General features: G+C 46.8%; 1 protein-coding gene across 11 annotated transcripts in view; it reads left to right on the top strand.

Annotated features, from left to right (window-relative positions):
* The window catches only part of ARAP1 (ArfGAP with RhoGAP domain, ankyrin repeat and PH domain 1), a 185,498-nt gene that overhangs the window by 119,333 nt on the left and 41,503 nt on the right, over positions 1-24,662 (top strand). For all 11 annotated transcript variants that reach the window (XM_061629148.1, XM_061629149.1, XM_061629150.1 and 8 more), the window contains 3 exons: positions 2,436-2,521; positions 12,864-13,046; positions 18,284-18,458. In XM_061629148.1, the coding sequence (XP_061485132.1) occupies positions 2,436-2,521; positions 12,864-13,046; positions 18,284-18,458 (444 nt within the window). The remainder of the gene's footprint in view (positions 1-2,435; positions 2,522-12,863; positions 13,047-18,283; positions 18,459-24,662) is intronic.

Here is a 24,662-nt window from a genome sequence, read left to right as displayed (position 1 = left end):
GCTGCAGTTGGGTCAGGCCAGGGGCCCATCTAGTCCAGCATCCTGTACTTACAGCGGCCTGTCAGGTGCCAGTCTTCCAGGAAGCCTGCAAGCAGCACCTGAGGATGATAGCCCTCCCCAGCATCCTATAATCGGAGAAACTCTGCCTTGTTACTTGGAGTTCCTATTACTAGATCCCTCTCTCTTCCTCTGTGAATTTGTCTGATGCTTTTTTAAAGCCACCTAAGTGATTGGCTATCCCACATCTTGTGGCAGGGGATTCCACAGGTTAGCTATCCATCGTGTGTGAAGAAGTAGTTTGCAATGTCTGTCCTGGATCCATTTCCGATCCATTTCATTGGGTGACCCTGATTTCCAGTAGTATTTCTATTTCTTTGCTGTCCTGGGCTCCTACTGGGAGGAAGGGTGGGATATAAATCAAAACAAAAATCAAATCAAATCAATCAGTAGTATGAATTTTTCTCCTTCTCCACAATTTTTCATAATTTTAGAAGCCTTCATCCACCTGTCTGTGTTCATTCTATTTTTTAAAAATTAAATTAAAAATCTTGAAATGCTTTAGCTTTTCCTCATGGGAACAGTGCTCCAATCCCATTATCTGCATCCGCTTCATTGGCTTATATAAAATCAGGAAGGTCCTGGCTGTTCCTCTGGTTCCCTTCTCTCCACAGCACCTAGGGGACAAGAAAAAAGCAGAAAGGATTTCCCAGAAAGCTCTCCAGCTCCAGCCCCTCGGGCAGGCTTTGAGTGTCTATCCTTGTTCTTCCTCAGTCCTACCCAGTCTGTTCACTTACTCTTTTTGTCCTGAGCTGCGAAGGTTCGGAAACAGGCCAGCAAAATGACCAAGGGGCTGTGAGGATCATAGAATCATAGAATAGTAGAGCTGGAAGGAGCCTATAAGGCCATCATGTCCAACCCCCTGCTCAGTGCAGGAATCCAAATCAAAGCATTTGTGCCACTTAAGCTTGGAAAAAAGGCAAGTGTGTGTGTGTGTGAGTGTGTGGTGTTGGGGGACATGATAGAGGTGTGTAAGCTTATGCATGGTGTGGAGGAAGTAGATAGGCCTCTCTCATAACACTAGAACCCAATGGTGGCTGTCCAGTGGTTCTGAATATTGGGACATTCAGGACAGACAGAAGAAAGTCACACAGGACAGTGCAGAGTTAAATTACGGAATTTGCTCCCAGAGGAGGAACTGATGGCCGCCAACTTGGATGGTTATAAAAACAGATTATACTACTACTTCATTCATTCATTCATTGGCGATCGCTCGTGGCCAAGTAAGATTGTCTTCCAAGATAAGGGCTTTATCGGTGGGTCCGTAAGTGACTGTGGAGGCCAATTCTGGATCCACACAGCCTCCCACAGTGAGGTCATAGGTTTCCAGATGGAAGATGGTCGCAATGAGGATTTGCTTGACGTGCCTTCCGCTTAGCTCGTTTGTCCCTTTTGCCCTGTACTCGTGCTTTTTCAAAGTCCATAGCGCCTTTGATAATGGCCGACCTCCAATTGGGATGCTCATGGGCCAAGGCTTCCCGGTTCTCAATGCTCATGCTACATACTACTACTACTACGATTACCCAACCTTCACCCAGAGGTCTCAGGGCGGGTTACAACAATTTTAAAACACATAAGTAAAACAATTAAAAACAAGCTTACCAACATCACAGAAAATAGGGTGGGTCCTAAAAATATACATCTCAGATGTCAAAGACCAGGGTAAAGAGATGCGCCTTCAGCTTTCGCTGAAAGTTGTCCACAGCTTAGGGGCTGCCACAGAGAAGGCCCTCTCCCGGGACACCATCCCCCGAGCTTCTGAGGGTGGTGGAACTACCACAAGGGCCCTCTCTGCTGATCAACACCTGAGCATGGAGGATGCGTGGAGGATAAGGCTATCAGTGGCTACTGGCCATGATGGCTATGCTCTGCCTCCATGATCAGAGGCGGTATGCTTCCAAATGCCAGTTGCAGGAAACCGCAGGAGGGGAGAATGCTGTTGCGCTCAAGTCCTGCTTGCGGGCTTCCCAGAAGAGGCATGTGTTTGGCCACTGAGAACAGGATGCTGGGCTAGATGGATCCAGCAGCCACTCACTTATGGGCTTTCCCCTGCACCACCTTATCCAGCTGTGTGCCCTGGATACACATCCTGGTTTGCCCCGAACATTGTGTATGCTCTAAATGCACCTGCTCCTGTGAGGTTTAAAGCTTGCAGAACTTCTACAATATAATAATTATAGCTCATGCCAACTCTTCTGCCACTTCATAGTCTGTTTCCCTTAAGCGACGTGGTTCCTTGCGGATATGCGGAGTGAGAAACTGAGGTGCTAAGCTGTGAAAGGAGCTCTCCAAGGTCACCAAGGGGGAAACCTGCCAGTCTGACTGTCAGACCCCCTGCTCTGTGCTTTTGTGACGTGGGGCTTTCCTTCCCAACACAGGGGAACACCGTGGGCTGGGACCCAGCGTCACCAAAGTACGGAGTCTCAAGATGGACAAAAAAGTCTGGACCGAGGAGCTGATAGAGGTACCGGTGGGGGATGCTGGGTTGTGAAAGGAGGTGGGGGGAATGTCTGGTCAGATGTTCCAAGGAAGCTCTTCCTCATTGCAGAAAGGGTGATTTTGGGAACGAGGTGTGGGAAAGTGAGAAGAGTCCCTGAGCAGCAAAGTCTGTGTGAGGCTTCTTGCTCTCTGTGACCCCCTCCCCTGTGCCTCATCAGATGTTAACTCCTGAAAGACGTGGGAGGCGGTGATGGGGAGGCAGATGGGGCGGCAGATGGGGCATGAGGCTTTTCTTGCGGACGCCCCTGTTCAAGAAAAGAAAGTGAAACGTTTCTTTGCATGTGTGCAGCTCTCTGCGGGCTCGTTTGCTAGAGAAAGGCCTAAAGGGGACTCTTGCTGTCAGTGCAAGAGGGTGGAATTAATGACTGGAAACAAAAGCAAGAAGTTCAGAAAAAGTGCAGCTGAATATTTTGTTGTTGAAGTGTGCCAGCATGTTTCGAATCAAGAAGCTCTTTTTCTTTCCCCCCCAATTATTTGCTTTAGACATGACATAAAACAACCACAGGAAATTAAAAGTATCTCGACTGCATATTGAGAGTCAACAAAAGTATACCAAAAAATACAATTTTTTTATGCACCTGGATACACAGGATATAGTACAAAAGAATTGGTCACCTTTCACAAAATCCACAGATTGTGGGAAACCTTGGGAACCTTTATATTGCTATCTGCCTCATCAGTGTAGGAAATAAAACTCCACCGTTCTGCGACAAATGTGTCCTTTTGTTTTCTGCCTCTTGCAATCTTCATCTTTTAGCTCTCCCTCTTTCTAAAATGCTATTTTCTGTTTTAAAACTCTTCGACTTTGGGGTCTGAATTAATTGATGCAGGATAGAGATGTAAACTTTCCGGAAATTTTGAAGCCATTGGAAAAAACTGTTCTTTTTTCAGGAAGAAACTGGAAATTTTCAGGAAAATTGAAAAAATGCAATATTAGCCCTTTTTACAGTTTGAAAGTCACTTTGTTACGCCAGGAACATCAAATGGAATTATGTACAAGTTGGTTTGGCATAAAATTATCACATTTGGTATATTAAAAGTACATTTTGTTCAAACAATTATTACAGACTGAATTTACTTTTTGAAACTTTTACTTTTTTTGGTAACGAATGGATCTGCAAGATCCTGAACTGTAAGGAACCTCTTTCGTTCTGCCAGTTTATGAGGAGCAGGCAAAAAACAGTTAAAAAAACCCAGAAGAAACCATCATCATTAATACCAAAGAAAGTTATTTATGTCTCCGCTAGTCCTCCACAGTGTCAAGCAAACATTTTTTCCAGTTTTTTTCTTGGCCTTCCCATCTCTAATCCAGGATAACCAGTTGGCTTCGTAAGTACAAGACTGCCTTCCTGTGGCCCATCCCCTGTCCTCTCTCAAAACTGGCTGCTTTAAATATCAGTGAAGCCTAAATGCAGCCATGTGGGGGCAGAGTTTTCACAGGAAACCTGCATATTGCAGTGTCCGAAGGGAACCACAGTAGGAATACCTCTGTTTGTCTGGGGCGAGTGTGTAAACTCACATCACCAGGGACTGGGAAGCTCACCCTTTTTACCCCCTAATTGGTAAATGACAATAATGCTGGGAAAAACAGAAGGGAGTAGAAAAAGAGGAAGGCCAAACAAGAGATGGGTCAACTCCATAAAGGAAGCCACAGTCCTGAACGTACAAGATCTGAACAGGGTTGTTTATGACAGATGCTCTTGGAGGTCGCTGATTCATAGGGTCGCCATAAGTCGTAGTCGAGTTGAAGGCACATAACAACAACCACAGTTGGTAAATGCAGAGAGCTTGATAAAGCAAGTTAAGCGCTGACTGTGATGGCCAGCTTATTGTCCCGTCCACATGGAGGATGGCCTAAACCCCATGTTTGGATAGTCCATGCGGCATGCATAACATCTGAAGGCCGGGAGCGTGTGGGGTGGCTCTCCAACTCTTATTTATTAAAACTACCATGTGCCAGATCTGTAGATCTGCAGATGGGCTGCCTCTGTGGGTTAGGCATCGTTGCCCATCAACAAGTCCCTGTGCCCCCTTTTGTCTGGAGGGAAGACCGTTGACTGTATCACAGGTATAGATTTTAATTGGAGGTGCTTGGGAGGCAACGATAGAAGGAATAAATGACATGACATTCAGCGTTACATGCAGAGCTGCTATGCTTGTGAGTCCCCAGCAGACTGCATGTGGAAGCCCTCCGTGCAGTGCTGGCCATCTGGGTTGATGATAAGTCATTCCACACGTCATGCCTGCCCTGAGGGGGGCCTCTTGGCACGGAAATGGGTTCAGACTGTGTGTGGTTTAGCAGGTTGGCCCAGACCTCACGTGGAGTCTCAGGGTCACTTATTGTAGTTCAGAGGTTCCCAAACTGTGGTCCCCGGCAGGTCTGTAAAGCGACGCTTTGAAATCATACAGCATCTAGCACAGCGCATTACAATTGCTACAGCCGGCAGAAACCTCATTAAGTAGCCCACCAAGACCCTCAGCAATTTGCAAGTGGCCCGTGTGAGTGAGTGTGTGTGTGTGTGTGTGTGTGTGTGTGTGTGTGTGTGTGTGTGTGTGTGTGTGTGTGTGTGTGTGGAGTTTGGAAACTACTGTCGCAGATTTATTTCTTCTCAATACTCATTCATGGAGGTGGAAGGGTAGGATCCCCCACTCATCCCCCCACATCCTTTCAGCACATGCTTGTGGGTAAAGTGAGGGTTTAAACCACATCCTGGCCTCTGAGTACAGAATCTGTGTGGCAGCTCTATTGGATTTTAAAAATATATCTATAGATCTATGGAGAGCTGGTGTAGTGTAGTGGTTAGAGTATTGGACTACGCCCTGGGAGACCAGGGTTCGAATCCCCACACACCCATGAAGCTCCCTGGGTGACCTTGGGCCATTCACTGCCTCTCAGCCTCAGAGGAAGGCAATGGTAAACTCCCTCTGAATACTGCTTACCATGAAAACTTGAAGGCAGTCCATTTCATTCATGTTTGTTGTTGTTATGTGCCTTCAAGTTGATTACGACTTATGGCGACCCTATGAATCAGCAACCTCCAAGAGCATCTGTCATGAACCACCCTGTTCAGATCTGTTGAAGTCTGCGGCTTCCTTTACAGAATCAATGCATCTCTTGTTTGGCCTTCCTCTTTTTCTACTTCCTTCTGTTTTCCCCAGCATTATTGTCTTTTCTAGTGAATCATGTCTTCTCATGATGTGTCCAAAGTATGATAACCTCAGTTCCATCATTTTAGCTTCTAGTGACAGTTCTGGTTTAATTTGTTCTAACACCCAATTATTTGTCTTTTTCGCAGTCCATGGTATACATAGTCCATTTCATTCATATATCTATGAAAAGAGAGTCATGAGACTCATGAGAGCCAGTGTGGTGTACTGGTTAAGATGTTGGACTAGGACCTGGGAGACCAGGGTTTGAATCCCCACACAGCCATGAAGTTCGCTGGGTGACCTTGGGCCAGTCACTGCCTCTCAGCCTCATGAAAACCCTATTCAGAGGGTCGCCATAAGTCGGAATCAACTTGAAGGCAGTACATCCTTCTCCTCCTTAAGCCATTTCTATACCTCTTAATGAGAGAGCCAGTGTGGTGTAGTGGTTAAGGTGTTGGACTGTGACCTGGGAGACCAGGATTGAATCCCCACATAGCTACGAAGCTTGCTGGGTGACCTTGGGCCAGTCACTGCCTCTCAGCCTCAGAGGAAGGCAGTGGGAAACCCCCTCTGAATACCGTTTACCATGAAAACCCTATTCGTAGGGTCGCCATAAGTCAGGATCGACTTGAAGGCAGTCCATTTCCATTTTATCTATATACATTGCATATGTTATTTTGTATTCTTTCCTCACCCTTCAGCCAAGAAGCTCCCAGAATTATTTATTCATATTATTTGTAGTAGTAGTGGTATTTTAGAGTGTTCAGAGACTTCCATATACATTATCTTGTTATCCTCAATACAACAAGCCTTTAAGGTAGGCCAGTATTCTTATCCCCACATTGCAGGTGGAGTCAAGGGGTGGGCGGTGGGAGGAACAGAGCCTGAGAGACACAACAACTTGCTTTGGTTGCTTAGTAAATTTTATGGCATGGGTGCTACACCAGTTATGCCAGAATTGTAGCAATTAAAACACCTTGAGGGGCCACAAGATTCTCTTATTATTTTTGCTGCAAAAGACCAGGGCCGCATCTGCACCTTATATTGAAGCTTCAGTTCCCAGAGTGGTTTAACAGTCAGTCCCTCTTCCCAGGCAACTCTGGGAATTGTAGCTCTGTGAGGGGAATAGTGCATCTCCTCACAACTCTCAGCACCCTTAACAAACTACAAGCGGCATGCTTTGAAGGAAGGCATGGCTATTAAAGTTGTATAATAGTGCTTTAAATGTATGATGTGGATGTGGCCTAAGAAGGCTACTCCTCTGGAAACTATCGCATTTTATTCATTTATTTTTTTGGCCCAGGTTGCATGAGGGGGTCCCCAGCCGCTGCAGTAGAAGTTGCCGCTTGACTGAGGCCCAGATTAATGGCTTATGCTTTTCACAGCTGAGGCTTTCCTTTTCTTGGTTGCCCTGAGGCAGAACCCTCAAGAGAATACCCCTGTGCGAAGACCACTCCGGGAACCCAAGGGTAGCTTTGTCTTGCTGTCAGGTTTAAGAACTTCTGCTACAGAGATACCTCAAAAGCTCACAGGCTGGGCCAGGCACACAGCATGCTGGGAAATGTTATTGGCTCTGGGAGTGGCGAAAGCTGGCCGGCAGCCGCCGAGAGCCGAGTCCCAGCAGCATCCGGCCTCCATGTTCCACCGCCACACCCATTGCTGCTTCTCATCACCGAGTTGCTTCCGCCCAGATCTTCTCTGGACGTCTTTCTTTTCCATTTGTTTATCTTGCCTCTGTTGAAGGCTGTGTTTGAATTCTCTTCCTTTCTGATCAAGCAATTGGTTTTGTGACATTTTCTCATTGGCAGAGACCACTGGTGATTTAAAAATAGTTGTGTTTTTAGCAAAATAACAGGTTCGCCTGTGAGAGCTAAACCAGGAGCATGGGTTTGGATGCCAAGCAGTGCCATGGCTTAGCACAGCAGCAGAACAACCATAGAGGAGCAAAGCAGCTGCAGTTTCCTCTCTCAGAGCCCGTGTCAGGCTAAACCGTGGTTTGGCTGAGTGCAATGCGCAAACCAGGCCACTGTTCTCCCGTATCATATTGCTAAGTGTTATTTTGTCTTATCACTCACATTTTGTCATCTCAAAATGTTCATAAGGTGTTTTTTTCTTCAAGTGGTATTTAGACTGGTTGCCTGATTATCTGGGCACATCTTATCAAATTCGCTTATCAGATTTGCGGATGATACAAAATTGGGCACAGCTAATATTATGGAAGACAGAAATAAAATTCAAAGGGACCTTGATAGGCTGGAACATTGGGCTGAAAACAACAGAATGAAATTCTAGAGTGATAAATGCAAAGTTCTCCACTTAGGAAAAAGAAACCAAATGCACAGTTATAAGATGGGGGATACTTGGCTCAGCAATACAACATGTGAGAAGGATCTTGGAATTGTCGTTGATCACAAGCTGAATATGAGCCAACAGTGTGATGTGGCTGCAAAAAAGGCAAATGCTATATTAGGCTGCATTAACAGAAGTATAGTTTCCAAATCGCGTGAAGTATTAGTTTCTCTCTATTCAGCACTGGTTAGGCCTCATCTTGAATACTGCATCCAGTTCTGGTCTCCGCACTTCAAGAAGCATGCAGACAAACTGGAACGGGTTCAGAGGAGGGCAACGAGGATGATCAGGGGACTGGAAACAAAGCCCTATGAGGAGAGACTGACAGAACTGGGTCTGTTTAGCCTGGAGAAGAGAAGACTGAGGGGGCGATATGATAGCACTCTTCAAGTACATGAAAGGTTGTCACTCAGAGGAGGGCCGGGATCTCTTCTCGATCGTCCCAGAGTGCAGGACATGGAATAATGGGCTCAAGTTGCAGGAAGCCAGATTTCATCTGAGCACCAGGAAAAACTTCCTAACTGTTAGAGCCATACGACAATGAAACCAATGACCTAGAGAGGTAGTGGGCTCTCCGACACTGGAGGCCTTCAAGAGGCAGCTGGACAGCCATCTGTCGGGGATGCTTTGATTTGGATTCCTGCATTGAGCAGAGGGTTGGACTTGATGGCTTATAGGCCCCTTCCAACTCTACTGTTCTATGATTCTCTGACCTTAGCAGCTCCTGACATCACCCATATTTTAAACCAACCTTTGCCAACCTAGTGCCCTCCAGATCTTTTGGAGTACATCAAGAGAGAGGGAGGCTGTGATGCTTCAAACAGGGCTTGAACCCTGCAAAAGTTGTGCCTGATTGCTTTTTGGGGCGGGATTCCATCAGGACTGATTTTCCCATTCACCACGGTCAATGAACTCATCAGTGACCTAAAAAAAATCATAGAATCATAGAATCTTAGAGTTGGAAGGGGACTTGTAGGCCATCGTGTCCAACCCCCTGCTCACAGCAGGAAATCCACAGCTAGAGCATCTCCCGCAGATAGCTGTCCAGCCTCTGCTTGAAGACATCCAGCGAAGGGGATCCCACCACCTCCCTAGGCAGTCGGTTCCATTGCCGAACTGCCCTTACTGTCAAGAAGTTCCTTCTAATGTCCAATCTGAATCTACGCTCCTGCAACTTAAAACCGTTAGACCTAGTCCTACCCTCTGGGGCAGCAGAGAACAAATCTGTACCCTCCTCTATGTGACAGCCCTTCAGGTACTTGAAGAGTGCAATCATGTCACCCCTCAGCCTTCTCTTCACCAGACTGAACATGCCAAGTTCCTTCAACCTTTCCTCCTAAGACTTGTTCTCCGTACTGGTTATCATCCTCGTCGCCCTCTTCTGAACCCCCTCTAACTTGTCTATATCTTTCTTAAACTGAGGCGCCCAGAACTGAACGCAGTATTCCCGATGAGGCCTGACTAATGCAGAATATAGTGGGACTATTACTTCCCTTGACCTGGAAACTATAGCTCTGTTTATGCAGCCCAAAACCGCGTTTGCCTTTTTTGCCGCAGCATCACACTGCTGGGTCATGTTCAACTTGCGATCCACTACAATTCCAAGGTCCTTCTCACACGCACTACTGCTAAGTCGGGTATTTCTCATCCTGTACCCATGCATTTTGTTTTTGTGGCCTAAATGCAGAATCCTGCATTTGTCTTTATTGAATGTCATTTTATTAATTTCAGCCCAATTTTCTAGTCTATCCAGGTATCTTTGGATTTTGTTCCTGTCTTCCATTGTGTTAGCTATCCCTCCCAGTTTCGTATCATCCGCAAACTTCATAAGGCTTCCCTCCACCCCATCATCTAAGTCATTGATAAAAATGTTGAAGAGTATCGGCCCCAGGACAGAGCCCTGTGGCACTCCACTCGAAACCTCCTTCCAGTCTGAAGCAGAGCCACCGACGACCACTCTTTGAGTACGGTTTTCCAACCAGTTGTGAATCCACCTGACAGTATTTCCATCTAGTCCTCATTTGATGAGTTTGCTAATCAAAAGGTCGTGGGGGACTTTGTCAAACGCTTGGCTGAAATCTAGATAGATGACATCTACAGCATTTCCACCATCTACTGAGCTAGTGACCCGATCAAAAAAAGAGATGAGATTAGTTTGACAGGATTTTTTCTTGACAAACCCATGCTGGCTCCTACTAATCACAGCATTGTCATCTAGATAGTTGCCAATGGACTCTTTTATTACCCGTTCTAATATCTTTCCCGGTATTGAAGTCAGACTGACCGGCCTGTAATTCCTCGGATCTTCTTTTTTACCCTTTTTAAAGAGCGGGACGACGTTTGCCCGTCTCCAATCCTCCAGCACCTCTCCCGTTCTCCAGGATTTCTCAGTTAGCCCTTATTCAGGATCAAGCTGCTGGGCCTGGCGTGCGGGTGGGGAAGAGCGGGGCCAGTGGCACTAGTTTCAAGTTGAAGGTCATGATGGGAGAGCCCACTCTCTCTCCTGGCACTAGGATATGATGGGATAATTGTTGTGATGAGTTTCTCACTGGACTCCTTGTTTCAAGCCTGTCTGATACGCTTGTCCTCTCTCAAGATGTTGGTGTAGGGTAGCCTGCACCTGTGTTGGAATTGCTTTTAATATGTTTGTAAAGCTTTTTTAAAAAAAGATGCTTTTAAAAATGTGTTTTAATATGTTTTTAAGACTATTTTGTTGTAATATATTTTAAAGTCTGTTTTTGTGATGTTTTAGAGGGGTTTTTGTGCTTCTGTTTGCTGCCCTGAGCTCCTACTGGGAGGAAGAGTGGGAAATTAATAATAATAATAATAATAATAATAATACCTGATGCCCTCCATCTGTTTTGGACTACAACTGCTATGAGCCCCAGTCAGCGCATGCAAAGGCTGGTGTGGGGTCACAAGATCAGAAAGCCACACATTAACTACTCCATTAAGATTCAGTTTAGGTCCCCTTTAAAGCACAAAGATAAAGGTGAGCACTCTGCTTTCCAAATCTATAAGTTTAACCAAGCCCTGTTCTTTCCCTGCACCCCAGTAGGAAAAACAAAAGACTTCCAGGGGGTGGAAGGTGGCTTTTGGGGTGGCTGGAGCCTCAGTGGCCTCCCAAATAATGCAAAATAAATAATGCAAAATCTGCCCTATTTGTGGGATATGTAAAATTCTCAGGATTTTACTTTTTATACCACACAATCTGGGTCTCGGGTGCAGAATTTGAACTTAGCGTGGCAAGCAAACACAACGACTCTGTCTTTGTTCTGTTTTCTGAACGAAAAGGAATTTGGAACAAGGTTCCAAAACAGGCTTAACTGTAGTATAATCTCCTAGTATACTATAATTTCCTAGCTATAGTACAATAAATTATGCAATAAGTCTTAATTGCTTTTTTACGTGCCGTAACATGCCCTTGTACCTTCTGGTAAAGGGTAAGTAACAAATATAAATAACCATAAAGATAATGATACTATGTTTAAATTAACTCCTGGATGTTCTGAGGTTTGGGCAGGGTGTCCCCCTATACCCTGCTGGGGCTGCTGCCTCATCTCACCCCTTGTAATGCCTAAGAAATGCCAGGGGGCTTTTAATGTTAATTCGACTCCAAGTGCTGTGTGGTTTAAAATGTCCTGAACTGAGGTGAACTGGCTATCTGGGTTCGCCAGATGGGCGATAAATAAATAAATAAATAAATAAATAAATAATTTTCACTCTACAGAATCAAGGAATTTTATGCATCTTGTGAGCCAGTGTGGCATAGTGGTTAGAGTGTTGGACTACAACCTGGGAGACCAGGGTTCAAATCCCCACAGCCATGAAGCTCCCTGGGTGACCTTGGGCCAGTCACTGCCTCTCAGCCTCAGAGGAAGGAAATGGTAAACCCCTCTGAATACTGCTTACCATGAAAACCCTGTTCATAGGGTCACCATAAGTCGGAATCGACTTGAAGGCAGTCCATTTCATTTCATTTTGTGATAGTTTTCCAATCATTAAGGCTCAGGGTAGAGATGGATGGATCAGTCTATTTCCATCCTCGTCAATGTCACACTGTCAGTTTTGTACCATTTTCACAACAGTCTGTTTATTAAAATTAATGTGGACAATAATATCTAAGCTTGTTTTATCTCAGTGTACACATTTCTAAAACTTTTATACTAGAATACATTTTTAATGTAATGTATTTTGGGTAGGTTTTTTGAGCCAAGAAATGTATTGCAAAATTCGGAGGCATTTGAAATCTGAAGGGTAATTATGTTCCAATCTGTGTGTTAGTCTGGGAGGGTTAGATTTGGTCGGTGTACTTCAAAATACGGACTGAACAACATTCTTTTCCATCCCTAGCTCAGGGTATTTTTGCCTTTTAAAATCAGAGAAACCTTGTCACTTAAAATGTCCAGATTAAGAAACCTGTCCCTCAGAAATCTACACAACCTGTGCCAGGGACAGGTGATTGTCGTTGTTACATTTATATCTCACCTTTCCTCCCAGGAGCTCAAGCTGGTGTGCGAGCATGGTTCTCCCCCTCCTGATGTTGTCCTCACAACAACCCTGTGAAGTAGGTTAGGCTAAGAGAGAGTGACTGGCCAAAGGTCACCCAGGAAGCTTCTTGGCTCAGTGGGGATTTGAACCCTGGACTCCCAGGTGTCAGCCCAACACTCTAACCACTGTGCCACCCTGGTTGCCCTTGGTAGGTGGTGATCAAGCTCCCAGAGGCCTTGAGTTGGGTGTAGAGGGCAATTCACATAGCACGTCCACGTCTGGCTGGTCTTCATATTGCTCTGCTTTTGTGTCATCAGCTGTTCCTTCAGATTGGTAATGCTGTAGCCAACCAGTTCTGGGCCGCCAACGTGCCCCCCAGCGAGACCATCAGCCCCAGAAGCGAGAGCCAGGAACGGAGGCGCTTCCTGGTGGCCAAGTACAGGGAAGGCAAGTACCGCCGGTACCACCCGCTCTTCGGCAACCAGGAGGAGCTCAACAAGGTTGGTTGCCGGATAGGGCGTGAGATCACCCCCGTGGTGTAAAGGCCGGTTCCCCCAGGCCTCTGCAGAGTAAGCAGGTTTTGATTGGCAGGGGGACAAATGGAGTCATCTGGATGGAGAAGGGAGTGGGGGCGGAGCAGCCTTTCTTTACGGCTCCTGTGCCGGATCTGGTTCTGGGCAAGACGCCTAGAATACTTTCCAAACAACAGTGGAATGTGGCCTTTGTGTATCGATTGTACAAACTAAGGAAATGTGCATGCATTGCACTGGCCTTTCTGTCTTGTTGCATGCAGTGCCTCTAGACACATGCGGAGTGCCTTTCCCTCACCTCTGTAGCTGAGTTTAAACTTTCTCAAGGAAATGTCCCCACAGGATAAGAAATCCCTATGTATATTTCCCCATGATTATTTGTTCTTAGAAACACCATCCTCATCACCACCAGTGGAGACATAGAAATGCAGCCACCGTCCCTTGAAACTAAGGTCATATTTCACATTTGAGGCTTAAACGCACTTAGCAGGCAGCGAGTCCCATTGAATTCAGCGGGGCTTGCTTCTGAGTAGACATGCACTGTGACAGTTTCCACCTCAGGCCTTTCCTTATCAAAACAGGTCCTGCAATAGTAGTCTCTGAGGAGCCACAGGCCAGGTATTTGAGCCTGGGGAAGGGGCAGGACCTCTGGGCAGTAGCAGTGGGCATGGGGCAAGGAGGGCTCAGTGGGGCAGCGCTGCTTACCTGGCTTCCAGGCAGTGAAATCGCTGCTGGATACCAAGAGGTGAAGTGGTGGCGAGGCCAGCGTGGTGCAGGGTGAGTGGTGGGAGTGTTGGGTTGGCTCCATCGCTGTGGCTGCACCAAGCTGACCTTCCACTCATCCACCTCTGGCACTGAGAGGCCAGGTGGGTAGTCCGGCTCCTGCACCGCCAGTCGCTTCTGGGTGGTTATGTGCTGCTGCCTTTTGAAGGATTTTGGAGGTATTTTCATTCTGAACCCAGGGCAGGATTGTTGAGCCACAGATGAGCAGTAAGAGTTCATGTTTTGAATACCAAAGATCCCAAGTTCAATCCCAAATGGCATCTGTAGGCTTGGAAATGTCCCCAGCTTGAAACCCCAGAGAATTGCTGCCAGTCAGTGTAGACAGCACTGAGCCAGATGGAGCAGTGCTCTGGTTTGGCATAAGGCATCTTCCTATGTTGCCAGTACAGGGTGTGCGGCAGAAAGGCATTTTATAGCTGTGGGAAACGGGGGCCTTTTTCTCTGTCCTCCCCCTGCTTTTTTTCCTAGGAAGCCTAGGCTGTCAGGAAGCTGGAAATGAATGCATAAAGGAAGCTGGAAGCATTTGAGGGCTCCTTGCAAGCCCAGTTGCCTGATCTGGTGGGATTTTTAAAAGCCCATTACAGACCACTCTGGACCGCATGTTTATGGGCTTGGCTAGTACGAGTTCCAGGGGATTCACTCTTGCGGTCTGGAGTGACCAACTCCCTGTTTTATTACAAACTGACAGGCCGTGGGGTGCAATCCAGCAAAACACAGCTGCTCTCCTTTCTCCCACCCCTTCAGTAGGGCATGCATGGGCCTGTTTAGCACTGATGCTGTGCTCGCGCTTGGGGTGTGTGTGTAAGAGTGGTGCTGTTCTGTTCCAGCCCAGAGAACCCGTGTCCTGCAATCAAGGGAGCGTTTACATGGGCAAAGAACCCATTAAAGGTCGTGACGGTGTGTAGGGGGGAGGGCACTAACTCAGCTGTGCAGGAGGGTACAGGAGCCTCCAAAACTTTTTTTGTTTTAAAAAAAGGTCAGACGAAAGGAAGTCCTCTTTCACACAGCCCAAAGTTAGACTGTGCTGGCTGGGGCTGATGGGAATTGTAGTCCAAAGCATCTGAAGGGCACAAGACTGGGGAAGGCTGGTCTGTCCACATACCTGGTTGTAAAGCTATTCCATTTCTAAAAATGGAGGGTACCACATGCCCCATTCAGAACAAGGGAGCGCGAAGGAGAAGCCACCTTGTGATTTTCTATGCCCTGCAAGAAACAATTCCTGGCTCTCCCTGTTTAATAGGCAAAACCAGTTTAACAGGAAGAAGGCTGGGGGGGGGGGACAGTCCTCAGTTTTGAATGAGGGCTAATCTTTGTGAGCATCACTTTGCAGGGCAGGACGTCTGGGGCCAGCCTCCCAGAGACGGCCGTTCAGCGGGGAAATTGGATCCATGCGGTATATCTACACACACCCTGCAGCGTAGTTTGCTAGACATTCCATTAACCTTTCACCGTTCGTTAACACTAATTATGATCTCTTTTCCATTACGATGAACACTGGAGGGCAAGGGCAGGAGAAGCAGACCGTAATCCGCAAAGGGAATGACAGATGTGTTCAAGTGAGGGTTTCAGTCTGGAGCATGGAGCTGTTCAGCGGCAGAACACCTGCGTTGCATGCAGAAGTTCCCAGCTTCAGTCTCCAATGGCATCTCTGGGTAGGGCTGGGAATGGCCCCTGCCTGAAACCCTAGACAGCTGCTGCCAGTCAGTGGAGACAGTACTGAGCAAAACGGATCAGTGGCCTGACTCATTCTAAGGCGACTTCCTCGGTCCCTGTGTTCAGGGACCAACGTGTTAAAATCAAGCTAATTCCCTTCCCACTTCAGGTGTTTTCACACAGCAGTTTGTTGTGGGCGCTGTCGGCTTGTGCACACAAGCTTTGTGCAGCATGCACACGTTGTCGTCTTCATCAAAATGCCATCCTATATTACTCTCCCACTTTGTTAGGATTTGCAGTTCGTTTTTGTGGGAAATCCTAACAAAGTGGAAAGTAAAAAAAAAAAGAGGCAAGTCCGGATTAAACGGGGTGGGGGAGGGGAATATGGGATGGTGTTTTGATGAGGATGATGCCCGGCGGTTCGTAGCTGCTGTGCGGAACGTTTGTATGTGTGGCTTGCGCTGAGTCCCCATTAAACTCCCGCCCTGGGCTCCTTCTGGGAGGAAGGGTGGGATATAAATGTAATAAATAAATAAGCTGCTGTGTGGATGAGCCACTCTCTGTCATAACTCCAGCTGGGGAGAGCTGGAAGAACTGCCAGAGATGGAATGTTTGGTGGAAGGCAATTGCATTTTCCCAGACTCAGCAACTTGCATTTTTTCTTCTAGTCTTGGGCAATGCAATTTCCCTGCAACTGAACTTGCCCAAAAAGTACACATCCCCTCTGACCCATAGCCCCTGACCCACAGCCCAGCACTAGATTGCTCGCTGTGGGGAGAAACCAGTAGCAACAGTGAAGTGCAGCAAATCCCTCCTTGGGACGGCTCCGTTGGGCAAACGAGACAGGAATTGCCAGTTTATATATGGCTGAGCATATCTTGACTCTCCTTAAGTGCATGATCCATTCTCTATCCCATTTCCATGAATGGTGAGAACTTAATTTAAGGCCACAAAGTTTGCATGTAAACTCAAGATACCCATTAAGAGTCCTGAGTCACATTAGGGTATGCACTTACATAAGCTCTTTGCTTCATGCTCTCTAAAGTCTATTGGCCATGATAGCATTTAATTATTATGTCTCCATTTCTGGTACTTGCTAAGAATCCTTGGATGAGGTCTCTATCTATTAATCCGTTTACTTTTGACGACTGCAGTTGGAAACATGTGAGTTTAGGTGAACTAGTTTTCAACATATAAGGCCTCTGAGTAGATATGGATAAAGGGAGAAAGCAAGAACCCTTGACCCTGTCCGTTCACAGGAAAAAAGGCTGGCCTTGCTGGTATCAGAATCCTGAGAACTTGGTAGGGGAGGCTTCAGTGGCCATAGAGGGGGCACAACTGGTAAGGTTGGGGTGCACCAGGGGAGGAAAGCCTTTTCGTGAAGGCTTGGAAGAGGATTTGTAAAAGGGCGTAACAGGCAACGGCATGCCCAGAATGACAAGCAAAAGTGACGGCAGAAAAGTCTGCGTCTGTGTTAGAATTGCTTTTAGTATGTTTTCTTTAATAATATGCTTTTAATCTTTTTATGAGGTTTAAAGTGTTTTTAGCGATTCTGTTTGCCGCCCTGGGCTCCTGCTGGGAGGAAGGGCGGGATATAAATCAAATAATAAATTAATAAATAAATAAAATTGATGTGCTTGTGCTGAGCATCAGGAGGAACAAATGGGGTAAGGCAGATGTTGGACGAGAGGCATGAAATAAACATGAGGCAGAACCGATGTGTGGCCATAAGAGAGTGGAGGTCTGATCGAACCGAAGTGTGAGAGAGCTTTCGACTCTTATTTGCACTGCAGCATTTGGAGTTGGCAGCAATTATGGATCTGTGCAGTCTGCGTGGAGTGTAAATTTGCTAAGATTGCGCAGAAATCTGTCCCGAGATTACAGCCATCGGAGGATCCAGGTCTGCACAATGCAACTTGTGAGCTTGGCAGCGCCCCCTGTTTTTGCAGGACCACTTAGGAGCACGAAGAGCCTTGCTGAGCTCTTTGTGGGCTGCTCTTGGCCTGTTGGATCATATCATGTTGTGCAGGCTCAGGACAAACGAGCAGAGGGAGTGAGGCACTTCCTCCACGGCCCCCCTTCCCCCCCCTTGTATGGAGGTCATCAGTCATTAGTCATTTTCAAAAGAGCAGCTTTGAGCGTTCAGAAGAGGAATAAGGCACATTTCATTCATTGTTTTTGTAGCTTGTGTATAACTCCAGGCAAAGTTGGGAGAAGGGAGGCTAAGTAACCTCCCCTTCCCCCCCCCCCCAGTATCTGTGCCCCAGCAGAGCCAAGTATGCAGGATCTGACCTTACTGGATTGAATTTCAGCACTAGCCACTTCCCTCTCCCCCTCCCTTCCCTCCTGGGGCTCCTCTGTTTTTCCGTTTGCACGGAAGTCTAGTCTCCACCCTCGGCCCTTCTGGCTAGTGACCAGGCCAGCCCAGGGACTCTGGAATTCCACCCGTGGGCTGGCTTGCCCTCCTTCCCTCCGATTAAAAGGCTGTGGCATTCTCCCTGGCTGCCTGACTTCACCAGAGGTCTGGAACGTCACTCTGTGAACATTCTTGCCCAGTCAGATCCCCTTTGTTTCTGCTTCGTTCGGCTGCTGATCCTGCCTTCCTTGCATGCTCTCTTCCAGTCCCGGCTGATGTTGCTTTAAGAATGGCGCGCTTGCATCTCTCTGAGCAGACGTCTGGATCTCTCCCCCCTGCTTTCACTCTCCTGTCTGTGCTGCACTCATCTCTCCCTCTCCGGTGTGGCTAACTCTCTTCCATTGCACCGCAACAGGCCCTGTGTGCTGCTGTGACGACGAGTGACCTGGCAGAGACCCTCTCCCTCTTGTTCTGTGGGGCCGAGGTGGGCTGCTATTCGGGGGACCCCAGTCACCCGTCTCCCATCGCCTTAGCAGAGCAGGCCGGCCAGAGGCTGCAGATGGAGTTCCTGCTGCACAACAAGACCTCAGGTGAGAGGCCCAGGGAAGGGTGGAGGAATTTTGCTGGAGGGGCTGGAATGAGCGGTGCGTACAAATAGGTGCGTGTCTATCGCAAGCCAAACGGCACGTACCTGAAGGAAGGAGGCAGTCTGTGAAAGTGTCGTCATCGTTGCCACGGCTTGCTTCAGCTTGGCTCCAGGACCTGTTCTCTGAGCTAGAGCCCAGCATATTTAGAAGCAGGATCCCTGAGATGTGGGGTGCAAACAGTTGGTGTTGGCTGTCCCTGTATCCCATCAGGATTTGCCTTACGCAAGGTCAGATTCGCTGTGAGTCTTGACCAATATGGTCTGCTGTGACCGGCAGCGGCTGTTTGAGGTCTCAGGCAGTGAAAGGTCTTTCCAGCACCTGTTGCCTGAGATTCTTTCAGCTGGAGATGCCAGGAACTGAACCTGGTATGTTTGGTGCATAAAGCATAGGCTCTTCCACTGAATTACGGCCTTTCGGCTCCGCTTACCAGATTTCCAGGGGCATTGGACTTGCCACTGTTTGTAGTCACTGCACTGGACTTAGGTGGTGGTCTTCAGCGGAACATGTGTAGTAATCTCAACCATCTTGGACCCTTGATCTGCAGGTGAGTCCTTGTTGGTGGAGCCGGGGGCTGCCCAGTTGCCATCCACCTGCGACAGGGCCTTCTCAGTGGCCGTTCCCCATTTGTGGAATGTCCTCCCTGGTGAGGTGCACCTATATCCCTCATTACTGACTTTCAGGAGGAATTTAAAACCATTCCTGCTTACCTAGGTGTCTGGTAGCTGAAAGGCAACCCTGAGATCACTGGTTGAGAGAATGTTTTATAACTGTTTTTAGAGTACTTTTGAAAACGATGTATTGTTGATGTGTTTGCCAGCCTGGGCTCCTTCAGAGCAATGGCAGGATATAAACTGAATAACTAAGAATAATCAATTAGTTAGAAGGAATGAGAGAGTGCCTTTGAGGGCGTGCAGAGTGCTTTTGAGGGCGTGCAGAGGAAAGCACAACCATCCCCAGCTTAACAGCTGTTAACTTGTGTCTGCTCAGTTTTTGGTTGAATTGAATAGTGAACCAAAATCCGCAGTCCTTCCGCTGCAGATGGCTGCTTTCTGTGCTCTCACCTTGACACTTAGGTTGTAAGCCATAAACGTGAGATGTGGACAAACCAAGCTCTTCCCCCTCCCCCTTTTGTATGCTTCTGTGTGGTCTTCATAAACTGTGGAATGTTCAGTTGGCAAAGTTTGCCACAGGCTGGGACAAGTTTGAGACTAGAAGTGGGTGGTGCCAAGTTACAGAGGACAGATGCACAATTGCCTCCCATCCTTGAACATAAGGACTTAAGAAGAAGAATAGAATCCTAGAATAGTAGAGTTGGAAGGGACCTATAAGGCCATCGAGTCCAACCCCCTGCTCAATGCAGGAATCCAAATCGAAGCATTCCCGACAGATGGCTGTCCAGCTGCCTCTTGAAGGCCTCCAGTGTTGGAGAGCCCACTACCTCTCTAGGTAATTGGTTCCATAGTTGTCTGGCTCTAACAGTTAGGAAGTTTTTCCTGATGTTCAGTCGAAATCTGACTTCCTACAACTTGAGCCCGTTATTCCGTGTCCTGCACTCTGGGACGATTGAGAAGAGATCCCGGCCCTCCTCTATGTGGCAACCTTTCATGTACTTGAAGAGTGCTATCCTATCTCCCCTCAACCGTCTCTTCTTCAGGCTGAACATGCCCAGTTCTTTCAGTCTCTCCTCATAGGGCTTTGTTTCTAGTCCCCTGAGCATCCTTGTTGCCCTCCTCTGAACCTGTTCCAGTTTGTCTGCATCCTTCTTGAAGTGCGGAGACCAGAACTGGACACAGTATTCAAGATGAAGCCTAACCAATGCTGAATAGAGGGGAATTGATACTTCACGCAATTTGGAAACTATACTTCTGTTAATGCAACCTAATATAGCATTTGCCTTTTTTGCAGCCACATCACATTGCTGGATCAGGCCAGTGGCCCATCTAGTCCAGCATCCTGTTCTCACAGCGGTCATCCATATGCCCTGATGGGAAGCCCAAAATGGGTTCCTGCTGGGAGGAAAGGCGGAATATGAGTCAAATAATAAATAAAATAAATAAAAGCAATACATGAGTGCAAGCGTGCTCTCGCCTCCTGCGGTTTCCAGTAACTGGCATTCAGAAGCATACCACCTCCGACCGTGAAGGCAGAGCATAGCTATTGTGGCTACCAGCCATTGATAGCCTTATTCTCCTTTTCCCTTCAAAACTGTCTTGGAGAATGCTCTGTATGCAGATCAGCACATGAACTGGAATTCATTTGCAGACTATTATTATTATTATTATTATTATTATTATTAGTCGCCCATCTGGCTGGTTATCCAGCCACTCTGGGCGACGTACAAAATAAACATACAAATACATTAGACATTAAAAATCTAAAAACAATGAAGATAAAACCTAGCCCACCCCAAAAGCCTGCCTGAAGAGCCAGGTCTTCAAGGCCTGGCTGAAACTCATCATGGAAGGGGCCTGGCGGAGATCATTTGGGAGGGAGTTCCACAGGGTGGGGGCCACAATTGAAAAAGCCCTCTCCCTAGGCCTCACCAGTCTGGCTGTTTTAACTGGTGGGATGGAGAGAAGGTCTTTCGAGGCTGATCTTGACATGGCACAAGTTCATCAGACCTTGATTATGATGACGTTCTAGGTGACTTATCCCACTACAAGCAGTTGTCACGCCACCTGTGGTGTCCTGCAAATTGAGCCCCAGCCTGTGATGGTTGTTTGGTTGTGCCTGGACACACCTAAGGGCTGCTCGATTATCCCCTTATGTGTGAATCTTGTTTACTCCCTGTTGGTTGACTCATTCGTGCATTCGTATTCTGGACCAGTGGGATAATGATCTTGATAGTTAGCTTTTATATAGAACGTTATAAAGCATGGGTGCGCATGGGCCACAGGATTTGGTTCGGACCCCAATCCATTGCTTTGGAAGACAGCATGTGTTGGTCTGCCCAGGTAAGGCATTTGCTGCATTCCCCATTCCCGTAATTCGCCACTGGGACATTTAAAAAGGGGCTATAACTTCTTTTCCTGTAAGCAGAAATGGATTAAATTTATAGGCTTGGGAACCCCTCCAGATTGGATAAACCCTTCCAAAGTACAGGGATATAAATTTAGGAGCTGTTGTGCAAGATATCTTTTCAAGTTTTTATTTTTTTTTTAAAAAAATCAAACATCTATAACTTTTATTTTGGGGCAAAATTGGATGAAATTTGCAGGCAAGGTTGCCCCTTCAGAGGGCACCAATCTTGCCCAATTTGATCGCTGCACTGATAGCTGCAGTGTTTTTTCCCCACAAGTACAGCTGAAACAGTTTTGGGGTGGGTAAAAAAGGAATCATTTAATCTCCCCTAGTGTTTTGTGGGCATTTGGTCTGAAGATTGCAGACAGGAATGAGGTGCCCCTGGGTAATAAGCCTACCAAATTGCAGACAAACAGGCCCAGAGGTATTTGTGCTAAGTACCTTTGAAAGCTTATGGGGGTGGGAATAGCTAAAAGGAATTAGCTTTCTGCATAAAACAGTTCTCTCTGATTACAAGCTACAGATTCTGCTTTACCTCTGACAAGTCCAAAATTCCTCCAAGGAACCCTGTCTTGTCTAGGGATTTGGGATTACTTTAGAGTGCTCAAAGTATTTTATAAACTATATGTCTGTAATCTACACAGCAAAGTCTGCAAGGCAGACCAATGTTGCTGCCTATTTCAAAGGGCAGAGGAGTCTGAGCAAGAGAGAGTCACTTGTCAAAGACCACTTAGGCCAGCCTCCCCCGCCTGATGCCTTCCAGATATTTTGGACTACGACTCCTATCAGCCCAGCCAGCACAGCCGTGTCATGCTGGGCTGATAGGAGTTGTAGTCAAAGACATCTTGCAAGCACCAGGTTGGGAAAGGCTGATGGGAACAGTTCATGGTGGAGTGGAGTTTTCTTGATTATTAGCTCAGTGTCTTAACCGCTAGACAATACACAATCCCAACTCTTGGGTATGTGTGCATATGTAAATATTTACTTGCATTTCTCTCTCTCTCTCTCTCGTTCATGGTCCCCTACACGGATCTGGCGAAGTTCACACCACTGTTAATTTGCTGTGTCTTTATTGGGCAAAAGACACTCTCTTTGTGACTTTGACCAGCCGTAGGATTCATTAATCTTTCAACAAGCCTTTTAAGTTGAGGCCTATCCCAGTCTGCATCTGTGTTGGAATTGCTTTTGAATATGTTCTTAAACTTTCTTTTTTAAAAATGTTTTTAATCTTAGAAGATGTTTTGATAGCTTTCTTTAAGTAGTATTTTTGAAGACGTTTTGTTTTAATGTGTTTTAAAGTTTGTTTTTATGATGTTTTACTGTTTTTAGTGCTTTTGTTTGCCTCCCTGGGCTCCTGCTGGGAGGAAGGGCGGCATATAAATCTAATAATAATGATGATAATAATAATAATAATAATAATAATAATAATAATAATAATAATAATAATTTACTCCCTGAGAGAGGGATAGGATCATCTGCAGGTCCACTCTTGATTCTGGCAGGCACCAGAGTGGCTTTCATCAGCCCCTTCTTCATCCAGTTACAGCCATATCTAGAACAGCAGGACCAGATGGAGAAAATTAGGGGCAGGTGAGGGTATTGTGGGACAGCTTTGAAATAAGATTCCAGGCAGGGACTCTTGAGTGGTCTGTCATCAGCTTTTTCTAAGCAGCGAGTAGAAAAGACGTTGCAGTTGAAAAGTGTGAATGGTGTGGCAGTGCAGTCCAAGCAGGCTATATACTTCAGGCCAGCACATAGGAATTTGTCTAGGGGCATATATATTTTGGTGTGCTGTCGTTGCATGTTCCCATCACCACCACCAAATGGAAGAACCAGACCGGAGAGTTTTTTCCTGCAGAGAGGAGCCTGCAAAACCGCTCTTCTGGTCCCTTTGCTTCTTCGCCTGGGGTTCCCAGGAAGGACTGCTTCTCTCCTCTTTGAATCTGAAAACAGACTTGAAACATGCAGGAGGTGTACAACTGAATGCTGTAGATTTTGCTGGTATTTAAGGAAAAACAACCAACAGCAGAAATCAAAGGTGGCTTCTGGGTCACTGCATGCTTGTAGTGTCCTAAAATAAAATAAAACAAAATAAGGAGGACACTACATTATTAAGTTGTCTCAACACAGCGAGAAAAAGGGATCCGTTCTGGAAATTTTGGAAGCTTTTTCAGGGAGTTCATGCAAAGGCAGGACTTGAAACAAAAGCTTCTGAGGACAAAAGACCAAGCCCAGCTTTGTGGCTTCCTTGTCCACAAGTCCATTTTCACCGTCTACCAGGGACGATTCTTCTGAGTCACTGATTTTGGCGATGTCAGCAAAGCCTCCTGCTGACCCTTCCTAGCGTGCAGCTCAGATCCCAGCGAGAGACAGACAATCATCCGTTCCCGCAGCCTGCGCCAGATCTCTCCCCACACCCTCCTATTTTCTGGATAGCACAAAGCACGAATTACTGGCAGGGAGGACCCAAAGTCTTGTCTCTTAAGATATATGGGGCAATGATTGGGCTGAGTAACTTAAAAAACATAGAGAGGCAGACTGGAAAAATATACAGGCTCCTGCGTGTGCAACGCAAAGCTTTGATGGCTCTTTTTCCCCCCTGCAGACATCTGGTTTGCATTGACTCTCCTCTCCCACCGCCCCCATTGCTGTTTGCTTTGGCTGCTTTGGGACCTGAAACAGTCAAAAACAGCAACAGTTGAGTTAGTGGATTAGGCGGCATCCTGCACTCGCTGGGTTGTATTCAGTGTCGTGCTAAGGCAATTGCTCTGTCAGTGCAAGGATTACGGCTTGAGCAATAGAACTTCCCCCCATTCCCTCCACTCCCCTGCGTACCCCCTTAATCGATTCTAGAGGTTCTCCCAAACCCCTGAAGCAGATTTGGGGAGGGCACGAGGTGCACACGGGGGAAGGAGAAGGGGCGAAGTTCTGTTCGTTAGCAGTAATCCTTGCGTTGACAAGATGAGTTACCTGAATAGTGGCCTTTGTTTTAAAGTGAAAGATCGGAAAGCAAGGTAGAAGGATACCTGTTGAGTAGGAACCACGATGCTCTAGATCAGATGCGGGGAACTTTTGGCACTCCAGATGTTGCTGAACTGCAACTCCCATCATCCCTGGTCACTGGCC

The sequence above is a fragment of the Rhineura floridana genome, chromosome 5 (genome assembly GCF_030035675.1).
Source record: "Rhineura floridana isolate rRhiFlo1 chromosome 5, rRhiFlo1.hap2, whole genome shotgun sequence".
Taxonomy (NCBI): domain Eukaryota; kingdom Metazoa; phylum Chordata; class Lepidosauria; order Squamata; family Rhineuridae; genus Rhineura; species Rhineura floridana.
Note: the sequence above shows the minus strand (reverse complement) of the source record. Positions and strands in the feature narration are given on the sequence as shown.